This window comes from Lissotriton vulgaris, chromosome 10, assembly GCF_964263255.1.
Source record: "Lissotriton vulgaris chromosome 10, aLisVul1.2, whole genome shotgun sequence".
In the NCBI taxonomy this organism is placed as follows: Eukaryota; Metazoa; Chordata; class Amphibia; order Caudata; family Salamandridae; genus Lissotriton; species Lissotriton vulgaris.
The window spans coordinates 367,304,113-367,318,072 of NC_141698.1; the positions used below are offsets into that span (position 1 = coordinate 367,304,113).

Genomic DNA, 13,960 nt, shown 5'->3' on the forward strand with positions numbered 1-13,960 from the left:
CGTCGCAGCAGCAACTTAGATGCCGTCCTTGCGCGCTATCAGTTCTGTACACCACTTTCCGCGCCAGAAACGCAGAGCCATGCAAGACACTGACCATTGGCGCAAAAAAATAGGGCCCTGAAAGCATATCCTTAACCCTAGAAATCAGTTCGCCGAACGGGTAGGATGGGTGGGGCGGAAAGGAATCTATAACTAACTAATGTTTCTTACAGACATATCATTACCAAAGGTAAGTAACTTGTGCATCTGAAAGAAACACGTTATATATGGATTCCTTACCTTAGAATAGATATCCCAGCAATACGAACCCCGGTGGTGGGTCTGCGAACCAAGATCACACCAGAAAGTCCTGGAGAACAGAACGGCCAAAGAAGCAGTCTCTCCGGACTTGGCTGTCCAGGCAGTAATGTTTGGTGAACGTGTGCAGCGTTGCCCACGTGGCCGCCTGACTAATGTCATTCAGAGGCACTCCTCTTCCCAGGGTTGTAGTGGCTGCCGTCGACCAGGTGGAGTAAGCATGTAGCCCGACTGGAGGCTCTTTTTTAGCTAGAGAGTAACAAACCTTAATACACAACACGACCCATCGATAAATGGTGCGTTTGTGTACGGCCCGACTCTTCTTTGCACCCACGTAGCCAACAAAAAGTTAATCATCCTCCTGGAACTGTTTTGTGCGATCCAGATAGAAGGAGAGCGCACGCTTTGGGTCCAGACGGGGGAGCCTCTCTTCTTTCTTTGAAGGATGCAGAGGCGGAAAGAAGGAGGGCAAAGTAATGGTCTGCCCGATGTGGAAGGCAGTGACCACCTTAGGAAGATAGGATGGACGGGTCCTGAGGACCACCTAGTCTAGATGAACAGACAAGAAAGGAGGTTTCGAAGAAAGAGCTTAAGCTCACTCACCCTTCTAGCAGAAGTGATGCCTACCAGGAAAGCAGTCTTAAGAGTCAAGAGACATAAAGGACAGTTATGAAGCGGCTCAAAGGAAGCGCACATTAAATAAGGTAGCAAAAGACTTACCGGAGACTTGAAAAGAGAACCACCAAGGAAATGCCTTGATGTGCCAGCCATGTCCAGAGGCGGAGGGCCTCCTGACATAGGGTCTCCGACCCCACCCACCCTGTTTGTTGCCGTACCACATGGCGGTGGTGTTGTCTGTGAACACCTGCACTACTCTTCTCTGGACGGAAGGAATTCCTTCAGTGCAAGACTAATCGCCCGGAGCACCAAAAGGTTGATGTGAAGCCCGGACTCTGCCGGAAACCAGAGGCCTCTGATCTCTGCCTCTCCCATGTGGCCCCCTCATTCCAGAAGGGAGGCATCCGTCACCACAGTGTGGTCTGGTTGGGGAAGGGAGAGGGATCTGCCATTGACCCAATCCTGGTTCGCGAGCCACCACTGCAGTTGTCGAGCAGTGCCCTCAAAGATCTGTGCACAATTGGACAGATTCATCTGATGATGCACCCACTGGAACTTCAGGTCCCACTGCAGAGCACGCATATGCCACCTGGTGTGATCGATCAGCAGGATGCAAGAGGCCATGAGGCCCAGCAGCCTCAAGGTCATTCTGACCGAAACCCGGGACAGAGGCTGAAAGATCAGAATCATAGTCCGATTATCCTGGACTCGCTGTTCGGGAGGATAGACCCAAAACCGCGCTGTGTCCAGAACTGCTCCAATAAAGAGGGAATCCGGTGCGGCTTCGGCACATTGACCCCAGCATATGCAGGAGGTTGGCCGTAGTCTGGAGGTGGGAGACGACTGCCTGGGGTGAGCCGGCCTTCAACAGCCAGCCGTTGAGATAGGGGAAGACTGAAGCCCCTGATCTGCGCAGATGAGCTGCGGCCACAGTCATCACTTTTGTGAACACCAGAGGGACGCTGGTAAGGACAAAGGGGAGCACGGTGAACTGAAAGATACCCCTGCCAGAACCTCCGCTAAACCTGCTCTAAAACTCCTCCACTGGCTTCCCATAAGGGAGCGGGTCAAATTCAAGGCCTTGTGCCTAGCCCACAAACTACTACAAAATCATGGCCCCCCTGTCCTCAGTAAACTCATCACACCCTATAAATCCACAAGATCCCTCCGTTCGGACACAGAAAATTTCATCACCACCCCCAGATTCAAGAAAGCCCGCTCAGGAGGAAGACGTTTCTCAGTCCAAACTGCACGCCTTTGGAACTCGCTCCCCCGCGACCTGCGACTCGAACCACAATACCTTTGCTTCAGGAAGCGGCTCAAGACTCATCTTTTTCCCCAATGATTCATGCTTACCCATAACACTGATCTACTACCCCCCCACCCTTTCGCTTTGCCCTCGGCCCGCTGAACTGAAGAGATAGGGTTCCTAGCGCTGAGATACCTCAGGGTGACTACGCGCTCTACAAAAATAAATAATAATAATAATAAAGTGCTTGTGGCCTACCGTGAACCGCAGGTAACGCTGGTGGGCCGGCAGGACGTGGATGTGAAAATAAGCGTCCTGCAAGTCCAGTGCTACCAGCCAGTCTTGCGGGTTGAGGGCAGACAAGACCTGAGCAAGCATCAACATTTTGAACGTCTCCTTCCGGAGAAGCGATTGACGTCCCTTAGGTCCAAGATAGGACGCAGGCCCTTGTCCTTCTTGGGAACCAGAAAGTAGTGGGAGTACATACCACAACCTACTTATAGGACAGGAATCTGATGGCTCCCTTGGCCAAGAGAGCCATAACGACCTGCTGGAGGAGGGCCAGATGATCCTCCGACATGCTGTGGTATCGCGGTGGCATGGCTGGAGGGGTAGTCGCGAAGGGGAGGGTGTAGCCCCTTTGGACTATTTGCAAAACCCACCTGTCCGAAATGATAGGGTGCCAGTGAGGGAGGTGATGGCGAATCCTGCTGCCCACTGGTGTTTGATGGGCCTGAAAGGTCAGACTAGGAGGGTTTGGAGGCTGCTGCAGAGGGGGGGTAGGTAGACTGGCCCGCCCGCTGGCCCAGGAACCTTGCCGGTTGTTTCCACGTCCCCGGATGCACAAAGGCTGGGTACCTTGCTGTGGCCTGTTGCCCTGGGTGGGACGTAGCAGGGACCGCTTCTGTAGCCACGAATGGGCGAAAAGCAGACTGCGCCGGACGGGAGGAGAGGCCCAAGGACTTGGCCGTAGCCCGTGAGTCCTTGAAGTGTTGCCTGCTTTGTTGCCAAAAAGGCGACGGCCATCAAAAGACATGTCCACCAAGGTGTTCTGGACATCCACTAAAAAGTCAGTGGACCTCATCCAGGCGTAGCAGTGAAGCACTATCGACGTTGAAATTGTCCTGCCCAGAGAGTCAGTGGTGTCCAGCCCACAACGTATTGTAAACTTTGCTGCATCTCTCCTGGCGGCAACTGCCTGGGAGCGCACTGCCCGGGCTTCCTTCAGATACTGAGGCAGCATGTGCGCCACTGTATCCCAAGCTGAGTGCGAATAACGGCCCAAGAGACAAGCAGTGTTTACGGACCGTAGTCCTAAGCTGGGGGAAGAGAAAATTTGCTTGCCAAGATGGTCCAGCTTCTTGGATTCCCTTTCCGGTGGAGAAGTAAGAAAGGCGCTTTTGGAGGTGGAGGCTTGGACCACCAAGCTCTCCGGAGTGGGGTGTTGGAAGAGGAAAGTTGGGTCGCCCGGAGCTGGGCAGTGGTGTTGGGTGATCATCGTGTACACTGGAGCCCCTGTATTGAGCCTTGACAATGTTCCCAAAAGGACGTTGGTGAGGGCCTCATTAAACGGCGGTAGGGGCTCCAAAGAGCTCGTCGTTAGTTGAACCACCTCAGTCAGGAGGTTAGTCCTGACCACCACCGTAGCAAGCTCGAGGTTGAGGGTCTCGGCCGCCCTACGCAACACCACAGCGAACGACGCTCCCTCCTCCGTAGCCACGGTAGGAGGATACAACATGCCACGGTCGGGTGAAGTTTCAAGACCACTGGCATCCCCCAGTTCCTCTTTCCAGTCCTGCTCAGTATCTAGCTGGTCAGTAAAAGGGTCACCTGACCCCTCCCAGTCCACTTCATCATCCTCTGGGTGTCACGGTTGGTGAAAAGGGACCCCAAGAGTGAACAGGGGCATGAAAACCCCACCCAGCGCCGGGTCCGGCGTCGGTCCAGCTCCACGTCAGGATGGAGGCCGGGTTCGACGCAGGCCAGGGGCATAACCGGCGTCGGTAGCAGAATTGGTGCCGGAGAAAGCGGCGCCGGTAGCGGCGTAATGAGGTCAACCGGCGCAGATCCGGATCCAGGCCTGGAACCAAGGGGAGACTGCGGTGCCGGCCAGAGCCTCCGGGAGCGAAGACCCAGGCCCCCCCAACCGAGCCCACGGGGCCCAAAGGCGCGCCAGCGGGGTCGGTCCACCCAAAGATGACATGCATCACTTCGTGAAACGTACGAAACTGGGCGGGTCGCTCTGGGTCCCGGAAAGAGAGGGAAGCTTGGAGTCGACCTTTCGGGCTCCGCGCGCGGGAGTGGCACTACCCGTGTTCCTTGTCGGATCGGCCGACCGACGAGGAGAAGTCGAAGAGCGACAATGCTTCTTTGACTTCTTCTTATGCTTCGTCTTACCCGACCCAGAGTGAGAAGACTTTGATGACTTGGAACCGGAATGGTGGTGGCTCCGCGACCGGTCCCTCGACCTCCCTCTCGACCAGGACCTCGAACTGAGCGGAGCCGACAGTCTGCGTTCAAACAGATTTCGGGACCACTCCCACGAAGCCTTCGGGGTCAACAACTGACAGTCAGAACACAACTTGGGGTCGTTGTTGCGCTCCAGGCAAAAGAGGCAAATGTGGGGTGGATCCGAACCAACATCAATCGGTTACAGGAACCGCAGGCCTTGAAACCGGGCATCCCTCGTGCACTTGTTCGGAGTCGGAGACTCAAATCAAGAAGTCAATAAAAGTTGAGAAAAACATCAAAAAATGACTGAGGTACCGCTTTTCCCGGATCTGCGCTGGCTGGCGCAGAAAAAGAAAGAACAGAACTGACGTCAGCTCGCGAGGGTGGCGTCTAATTAGCTGCCGGGACGTCATCTGGGGAGCACGATGCCGACGATGGACGTGGAGTCGACCGATGCCACCTTCCTATGTGCAGAGGTACTGCTGACGAAAAAACTTTCCGGATCGAGTCGGACGCCTGAGGGTAATTCTAAGGTAAGGTATCTATATCGTGTTTCTTTCAGATATGATTGTTTCTTTTACAGGAGGATCTGGACCCTGTTTTTTATTTGTCACTTAAACTACCATCTCTGTTGTACTGGCCTATACTTCCTGAACCAAAGAATGCAGATGGTATTTGGCTAGAAAGAAAGGCAAGGTTTAGAACTGTGGTGCTTTGCCTTTCCATGTTGCCAAGATCCACCAAAGAGCCATGGTACACAATACAGTTGAGAAATAAAAAAAGAAACATCGCCAAGGAGGTAAAACAAATAGCTGGAGCAATTAAAACAGGGAGAGACAGTGACAATTGTAAAATTAAAAAATGAGAAAAGAATACAAGGAAGAGTGCAGAGTGGAAAAAAGGAAATACACAAAAAAGATATGGGAAGACCTGCTGTGGGCAAGTAAATTACCGAACAGCAGGGAATTCTGGGGCTTAATTAATAAATTAATGAAAGGAAATGGAACTCTACACAATGTAGGAATAAGCAAAACAACGTGGTTGGAATACATTGATAAATTGTACAACCCCAAAGCAGGACCACAAATGTGTGAATAAGAAAGCATAGACAAAGCAAAAGGAAATTCACCAGACCTAGAGGTAACCGACCCCAAAAGGGAGGGAGTGAAAGACCTAACCAGCTGGGAAGCCAACGATCAAACATCATTGACAACAGTAAAATACACAAAATTCCTGATAAAAAAATTGAAAGCTGAAGGCGCTGCAGGACCAAACGGACTGTCAAACGCCCTGTTTAAACGAGACCCTGACGTCTGGGCTAAATACCTTACACCCCTTTTTCGGTCGAGGACCGGAAATGCTGGCTTGCCAGCTTCCGGGAGGAGTCGTTTGTTACTTAGTAGGGTCTGGAACCCGCCTCCCTCGCCCGTCTCTCCTCCATTGGCTGGCTTCCTAAAAGGAGGCCAGCCATTGGAGGAGAGAGCCGTCCCTCCAAATAAGCTCCGTCTTTTTCGGATTCGGGGGCGTGATTTTTTGCATTCTTTAGCCCTGTGACGTCGTCTGTCACTCAGGGCGCAAAAAACACGCCCCCGAATCCGAAAAATGTCGGAGCTTTGGCAGCCATTTTTTTTTTTTCTGCTGCTCAAGCAGGATCAAATGAGGACGACCCCCTACAGCATTGCGGCCCAAAAGTCGTGTGGAGTCTGACTCGGTTAAGCTCTCCAGAGGTAGGCAGGGCACAGTTGCACGGACCGGAGCATGATGCTCTCTGATTGTACCGTATTTCTTGTTTTAATTTACGTTTCTTTTCTCCTTCACCACCAGTGTCTGCGGTGTTTCCCAGCCCACTCCTGGCTCGCATTGAACCCGGGTCAGCGTATCCTCGCTGGGGCGCACGATTAGGAAAGGGCCAGAGTGCGGAATTATTGCTTCCGTATAGTACAGCTCCCTTCTCTATGAAGGAGATTACAAAGCTGCTGCGTTTCTACCGTAAGAGTCAATATAGCAATCCATACCCCCACCTCCGAAACCTCCTTCGGCTCTCCATGTCACTGCAGCCAATCGCAGCGAGAGGCACATTCGAAAAATCCCTCAAGGTCTTACATCCGTAACCTCTGCCATTCGCAGCGCCATTGGATAATAGTAGCGCCCACAGGAGGAAATAGCAGCCGTTGGTGCCTTCCACTTGAAGCGCCCGGAACTACGGTGTGATTACACAGCAGCACAGCTTTCGCAGGCTAAGAAGCCATGAAGGTGCAGCGGCTCCGTTCTCCGTATCACTAAAGCATGTTGGATGCACCATGCAACACTAGACGTAAAAGCTAGGGACATTCAGTTTCGGAAAAGAAAAAAACCCCAGAGACTTTTGGTAAGTTGTATTTTATATACCTGTCGTGCTGAATTGGAAGTTGTATCTTCAGGTTCCACCTCCGTGTATGTACCCACTTGACTAGATGTGCCCGGGCTTCCACAGGCGTGACCAACAGCGCAGAGATTCCCGAAATGAAAATCTGGGACAGACCATAATCCTAGAGGTAGGACTAGACATAAGCAGTGATCGCAGTCCACAGAAGTCCACTCGTTAACAGAAACGGGTGAAGGAGACTAATGTTCTAACATGGGAGCTTGTGTGGTAAATAACACAAGAGCATTAAATGCACATTTATAATGTATTATCACCCCTGGAAGGTAAATGGCCTGCTTGGGGGTGCAGCATGCTCACCACCGACCCTGCGCAATAGGACGAGCCAGAGAGACTTCAAGTTTAGAAAACTTGTATTAGTCCGAGCTAATGCGCATCACTTCAGACTGCGACACCAATGGCAACATGGAAAAAACATCAGAGAAAGGATAGCACATTTGAAAAAACCGACACAAACTTCCAAAAAGTAAACGCATAGCTTCCACAAGCAGTGGAGCAGCACATTGAAGTATCCAGAGGGCATGAATAAAGAGCCCTGCTGGACGTCTCCCCTGGGGTGGGATTGTTTCCATGGCATAGAGCACCCGGGAGCTGCACTGCAGAACCCCGAATAGAGGCGCATTTAAAATGTAGGGTCGAACCATTCTGAGCGTGTGTTGCGGTGAACCCGGTGGAATTGAGAGCTGAACCCACACTCCAAATACTCGAGTATCACTCTTAATGTGTGAGACTTGAGGTCTGCGTTTCTCTGGTGTACCCCAGCACCCGTCACACCGTTTTTAAAGAGCCCTGCCGCCACCATCTGCGAGAGGGATCGATGCAGAAGCCTTATATATATACTATACTATAGTGAATACTGTTTCAAAACTCTCTGGAAATAAAACAGGACACATATATAATTAGCGGGATTTCCCGGTTCTGACGTCTATGATTCGGACTCCTAAATGACCGTTTACCGAACATTACATTTGTAAAGGGAAACTATTCGGATTTAGACTCATTTGCCACTCTTGTGCCGAGTTGTTACTATTTTTTTCTGTTTCAAGCCATAATTTAGGTGTGCAGAAAACTAACCCTGAGTTTCCAGTTCTGCAACCATTTACATTTTCAAAGTCACTATTTCATCCGACTTGCTCGCTCGCTCTTGTGGCCTTTTATAGAAAGGCACCTGCTGGACACCGGAAAAAAAAAAATCGCTTTTTAATCATTCGTCAACACACGCATATTTCTTGAGCAGCAGGACGTATTTATTGTGCTTTACTACACAGCCAAACTCCACTACAACCTTATTGCTGCGCCCAGGGCCGGCTAAAAATAAAGCAAACCAGCCCCGCACTGCCGAACGCTGTGACTAGAAATTCACACTGGCGGAATTGTTGGCTTATTTCAGCCCCTATCAGAGGCAACTTAGCCAGCAGCCTACGAGGACCCCCTGGACCCCCCTGTTTGAGTTAGCCTCCGTAACCCAGGGAACCTGGAGCTTGAGCGTTTTTAATTCGATTCAGAGATATTCGTCTGCCCTGTCGTATTTTCATTTAATCCTACTTGACATTTGTGCTACTTCTTCGAGGTATTTGTGGCTGTTTTTGTGACGTAACGCTGTTAAAGTTTCGCCGCTTCTGGGAAAAGGAATAGTTCAGTCAGTTTAATTGTGTTTTTAAAACTGACAACGCAACATTTTCTCGTACTCTAGAGGGGTAACTTGACTGTCAACTACACCTTCTGATTCAGTCATTAATTAACTCCAAATGTGCCTGTGGAGTGGATACAAATAGTTCAAGGTAATTAAGTTCAATTCTGTTTATTCACAGACTTGCTCCTTGTATTTAGGTTCTTTTGTGCCCCGTGACTGCACTTTTTCCACATCCAGTATTTCTGATTCATCACCGGTGCGCTGGAATAAAAGAATGGGATGCAACCTTTCTTGTATCTCACATTTGTAAATTCAGTCTCATACCTTTACCATTAGCAGTGCCCCCACAAACTGAAGTGTAAAATGGCATCGACTTTTTAGGTCTGGTATTAGTCAAGGCCTATTAATTTTTCTAAATTGTGCAGTATACTTATAGGGGGCTTTCAGCCAGCCTTCTTCATCCATTGGTCTGTTATGGTCATTCAGATTTTTCTGCTGCCCAACACAGCATTCAGTAGTGCGGCTCTGTGTGGGTGTAAATGCAATAGGTCATGCACATGTGAGCGATTAAGCTATTGGCATTGTAAATGACACTGCCATTTATTTAACGATGAAACTATTGGCAATGTAAGTGACAATGCTATTTATTTATGATTTTAAAAAAAAATGTCATAAGCAATGCCAATAGCTCTACCTTTAATGATGCCGAGACCATTGCATTGTAAATGCTTGTTAATCAATTGTTTTGTTACAACAAGATGCCACGGTCTTGGAGCGGTAACCTTCTTCACCCAATCTACAAGAACGGCAGCAGAATAGAACCTGGGAACTACAGGCTGATTGCCCTTATCGATGTAGAGGCTAAACATTTTGCCTCGTGCATTCTACGACATCTACAAGAGTGGACAGAGGAAAATAACATCATCCCAAAATTTCAAAGGGGCTTTAGACAAGGCATGGGTACCATCTCAAACCTATCAGCATTGACGATCTTGACGGAAAAAGCAGAGAGGAAAAAGGGAGTACTATTGGCCTGTTACATCGACCTGAAATCTGCTTTTGATAGAGTGCCACGCGACCGCCTGTGGAAGAAACTGCAAGCATGGGGACTCCCACAGCCACTGATAGACGCAATAGCATCATTATACAGAGAAACATGGGCCAACGTAAAGTTAGGAGACGGAAGAAGAGTATCGTCAAAAATAAAAATAACAAACGGACTAAAACAAAGCTGTGTACTCTCACTATGTTTATTCACGATAAATAATGCACCCACCCTTACTCAAGCGCCTTGAGACCCTCTGGGTGAGTAGTGCGCTATACAAATTACTGAACTTGAACTATTTAACTTATATTTGGCAGCTTTAAATAACTACCTGCTACAAGTAAATGGACATCCGCCAAAATTGGCAAATAAGCCAATCCAATTTCTGAAATACGCAGATGATATTGTGGTGGTGAGCCAAACTCCGATAGGGCTGCAAAGGACCATAAACAAACTAATAGACTACCTGGATGCACAAGGCCTGGAACTAAATAAATCAAAAATCAAGGTGGTAAGACTGTCGGGCCCGAGGCCAGGAAAATACAAATGGTACGCAAAGAACTCACAAATAGAGGAAATAAGCGCTTATAAATACTTAAGTATCAAATTGGCAAGAAATTTGTCTCGGGTGGATCAGAAAAGGGAGATCACAGCAAAAGCCCAATCATTAACCTTCGCCTATAAACAGCTTTATAAAAATTGGAATGCCCTTCACACGGGCATCTCCTAAAAATCATGGCAGCACAATTGCTCCCAACCTTATCCTATGGATTGGAAACATGGCACGGCCAAGAAATCAACATCTTAAACAAACTACAAATCAAGGTCTATAAAGCTGTATTCAATCTTTTTAAAGCATCCTCATCAGCAAAAATATGTTTGGTATTTTGGCTCCAGAACCAAGAACTCCAAAGGAAAGTAATCTTGGTAAAATGATGCTGGAAACTCAGAGCAGCGGAAATTGGAACATTGAACAACCTATGCTGGACAGAAATAAAACTACAATACGATCAAATAAACCCAAATCCTTGGGGTGACCATCTGCGTATTACCCTGGTGGAACTAGAGATCGAAGAAGTATGGAATAGCAAGCTGGAAAGACATCATTTAACAAAGCCTGTAACAACAGGGCAAAGGCATTATCCTTTGTGGAAGATAAAAGGAGATTGGCCAAACGCCGCCATGCATGGGTTGTAATAAAGTCATATATACGCTTAAAACCACAACCCTACCTAGCAGCCCACTTCCGACTATCATTAAAAAAGAGGTTCATGGCATTTAGATTTGGCGATCACTGCTCAAAGGACTTGGTTCCCACCTGGAAAAATAAACAGCAAACAAAAGCATGTTGTTTATGTGGGTACCATATAGAAACTTTAAGCCACCTATTGTGCGTCTGTGAATCAGTAAAAGTAGAAAGAAGGAACTTGTTGAAAACGGTCCTAATTGATTGAAACGTTTGCACTTGTAGACATGCGGGAACAAGTTGGATGGGCGCCTCATCAAATATTTTAATATGTCGGGGGGTAAAATTCATGATATTAGTAGAAAATTTACTCACAAAAGCTGGAAAAGACAAAGGTCGGCGACAGAAAAGGACTTTTTTTTTTTACAGAAATTGTAAATATTTTAACAGAGTGAAAATACGCTTCACTTTAAAAATTTTCATGTAATACATTGTGTTTTATATGCTTTATGGTTATGATAAACCAAATAAAGTTATCTTTGACTGACTGACTGGCACCAAACTTGTGTTGCTGCCTAAAGCTTGTTCTCCTCCTACTGTGGAGTGAGTTGAGGTGCAGGCAAGCTACACATTTATCCCTTTGTCTGTAACCTCTGCCTCACTAACTGTACAAATGTTTGGCAATTAGAGAATCTCTCCGGGAGCTCGATTGCCATATAAGCCAACATTGGCTAGAAGGCTCAATGTCACTGTGAAATGTGCATCTGGAGGGGATACCCCCTTCTGGGTATGTGTGATTTGTTTCAACATGACTTGATAATAAATTCCTACAATCCAAAAAAAGTAACAAGGTTGTTCATTTAACATGGAACAGTATTGGTAGCCCTGTGATACTAGTGGTAAACAAACTTACTGATTTAGGATACTGATCAGCAACAAGAAACTGCAACAGGAAACTCCTAGACAATTTATCACGAAGAACACAACACTCCAGCAGTGAAAGAGCCTACAAGTCCTAAAATATGGAGGTTTAATCATGTTCATACAATGTTGAACTTGAAAGCTGCACCAGGGTAAGAACCTTGGCTAGTCTCTCAATTGTGAATGTGTGCATTCAAGTACTAAAGCTTTGCACATTATAAACTACTCTTACTGTACCTGTTTCAGCCTTCGGATTTCCTGCTCCAATTCACTCTCTCGTGTTCGGTTGTTGTACTCCTGCAGCCCCGCACTGTTTGCCCGGCCCCGTTTTTGCTCTACTTCCAGCTTGTAGAGCTGCAGTTGCTCCAGCTGTCTGCGGAGATCTTCAATCACCTGTAATGTGAACAATGCAGTTACTACATATATATATATATATTTATATTTACGAGCATCAACTAAAGAGAAAACTATTAAGGAGAAAAACAGTTGCGTTTGATAAGATTTCAAATACATTTAACCGGTAAAACCTTTCTTTGAGCGTGAGAAAAGACAACAAATGTCATAGTGTCTCCTCAATTGCTTACTTTATGATGCATTTTACCAGACTCTACTTCTGTATACCTATTATACAAGTTTTCCTCCTTGGGTTGATTTCGTTCCATTTTGCTTCAATCTAGTTTCTCCATCGAATACCGACAACTACGCATCTGCATTGGCTTGTCACTCCTGTACTGATGATTTTCTTAACAGTATTAAAATTGTGGTTGCGGACATTCGTGACATTAACTATGGGCTGGTTTCACAAACAGTTTACTGTGACTTATCCATGCAGCACTCCTGGATCAACAGTAAGTTATTAGTACCCCATAGTAATTCACACCTACCCACAGCCAAATCTCGGTCAACTGGGCCCTTGTTCTTCAGATAAACCAATACTGCGTCTTTGGGCTTACTGTGGTTCCGCTGCCAACCACTGTTTGTAATGAGGACATTTATTTAAACATGAATTAGCTTTTGGAAAATCATACCAACTCTTAGTGGCAAATGTTATTTTCCAGGTTTAAAACATAACATGGTTTTTCCCTTACATTCCACTAATCTTTTATCCTATAGTACACATAGTTGGATGCCTCCATGTTGCAACTGATGTTTTGCTCTAAAAGGATGGGGACAGTTGGTGAGATATTGCACATTGGGTATCATTTAAATATTTGTCCGGCCCACACATTTTAAGTTTGGGACGACGCTGGCAGCCTCTATACAACAGTCTCCTGTCTCCATGGCTGGAGCTTATTCGAAGAAACAAAGAGTGACAGAAGGCCTGCCATGACATGGAGGTTGGTCCATAATTATGACGTTTTACTAAGACAAACCACTAAACGGGTCTGAACTTGGAAAATGTTAAAGTAATGCATGAGTTTTCTGTGAGCATTTGGGAGAGAGACGTTTTTCAAAGTTTGCTGTCCGAGACCACTGTGGTGCGCATAGCATTCCAAGACTGGAAAAAAAACACATGGCTCTCATGGTGTCAGACGGCCCACCCTAAAAAGGCCATGTTTACAGCCATGTTTACAGATGATGAGGCTAACCACAGGGGTCTTAACTGCAGCAGAACAGCAAAGATGGCGGTAACTCTGTTCTTAGGAAAACTGATATCTCATCATCTCTATATGATGAGGGGGATGCAAAAGGTGGGCAGATGTGGCATGTCACAATGTCTGACAGATCCCAATTACTGTTCATCTCTAAATTACCTCGTGCAGTTTTTGTGGAAAGATAAATGGTTACATCTTCCCTCTTCCTTTCCTGTTTAGCTGAAGGTTTATACATATGTATAGCTTGTGGACTAGCGAGAACGTTGGATAAGCTTTAATCCTCCACTGATTTCAGAATCAAAAACCTTGAAGAGAGCTTCATGAAGCCGCCATCTTAATGCCAATCAGTGAACCGAGAGACACAAACTATACCTTGATTTGTTCTTGAAACAGAATAACCAGAATACACCCCTTTAGCGTAAATTAGGTCGCTTGGAAGGCATGCTGGCAACTTGCGTTAAAAATAGGATTTTGCGATAAAAACTTTCCACAGTGCTTCGTTAGGTTCTGTTCTTAATGTGTTGTGTCTTCATTTTGGATCCT

General features: G+C 47.1%; 1 protein-coding gene across 4 annotated transcripts in view; it reads right to left on the minus strand.

Annotated features, from left to right (window-relative positions):
• Positions 1 to 13,960, minus strand: part of RAB11FIP3 (RAB11 family interacting protein 3) — a 531,587-nt gene that overhangs the window by 10,730 nt on the left and 506,897 nt on the right. For all 4 annotated transcript variants that reach the window (XM_086941175.1, XM_086941173.1, XM_086941176.1 and 1 more), the window contains one exon: positions 12,060 to 12,215. In XM_086941175.1, the coding sequence (XP_086797301.1) occupies positions 12,060 to 12,215 (156 nt within the window). The remainder of the gene's footprint in view (positions 1 to 12,059; positions 12,216 to 13,960) is intronic.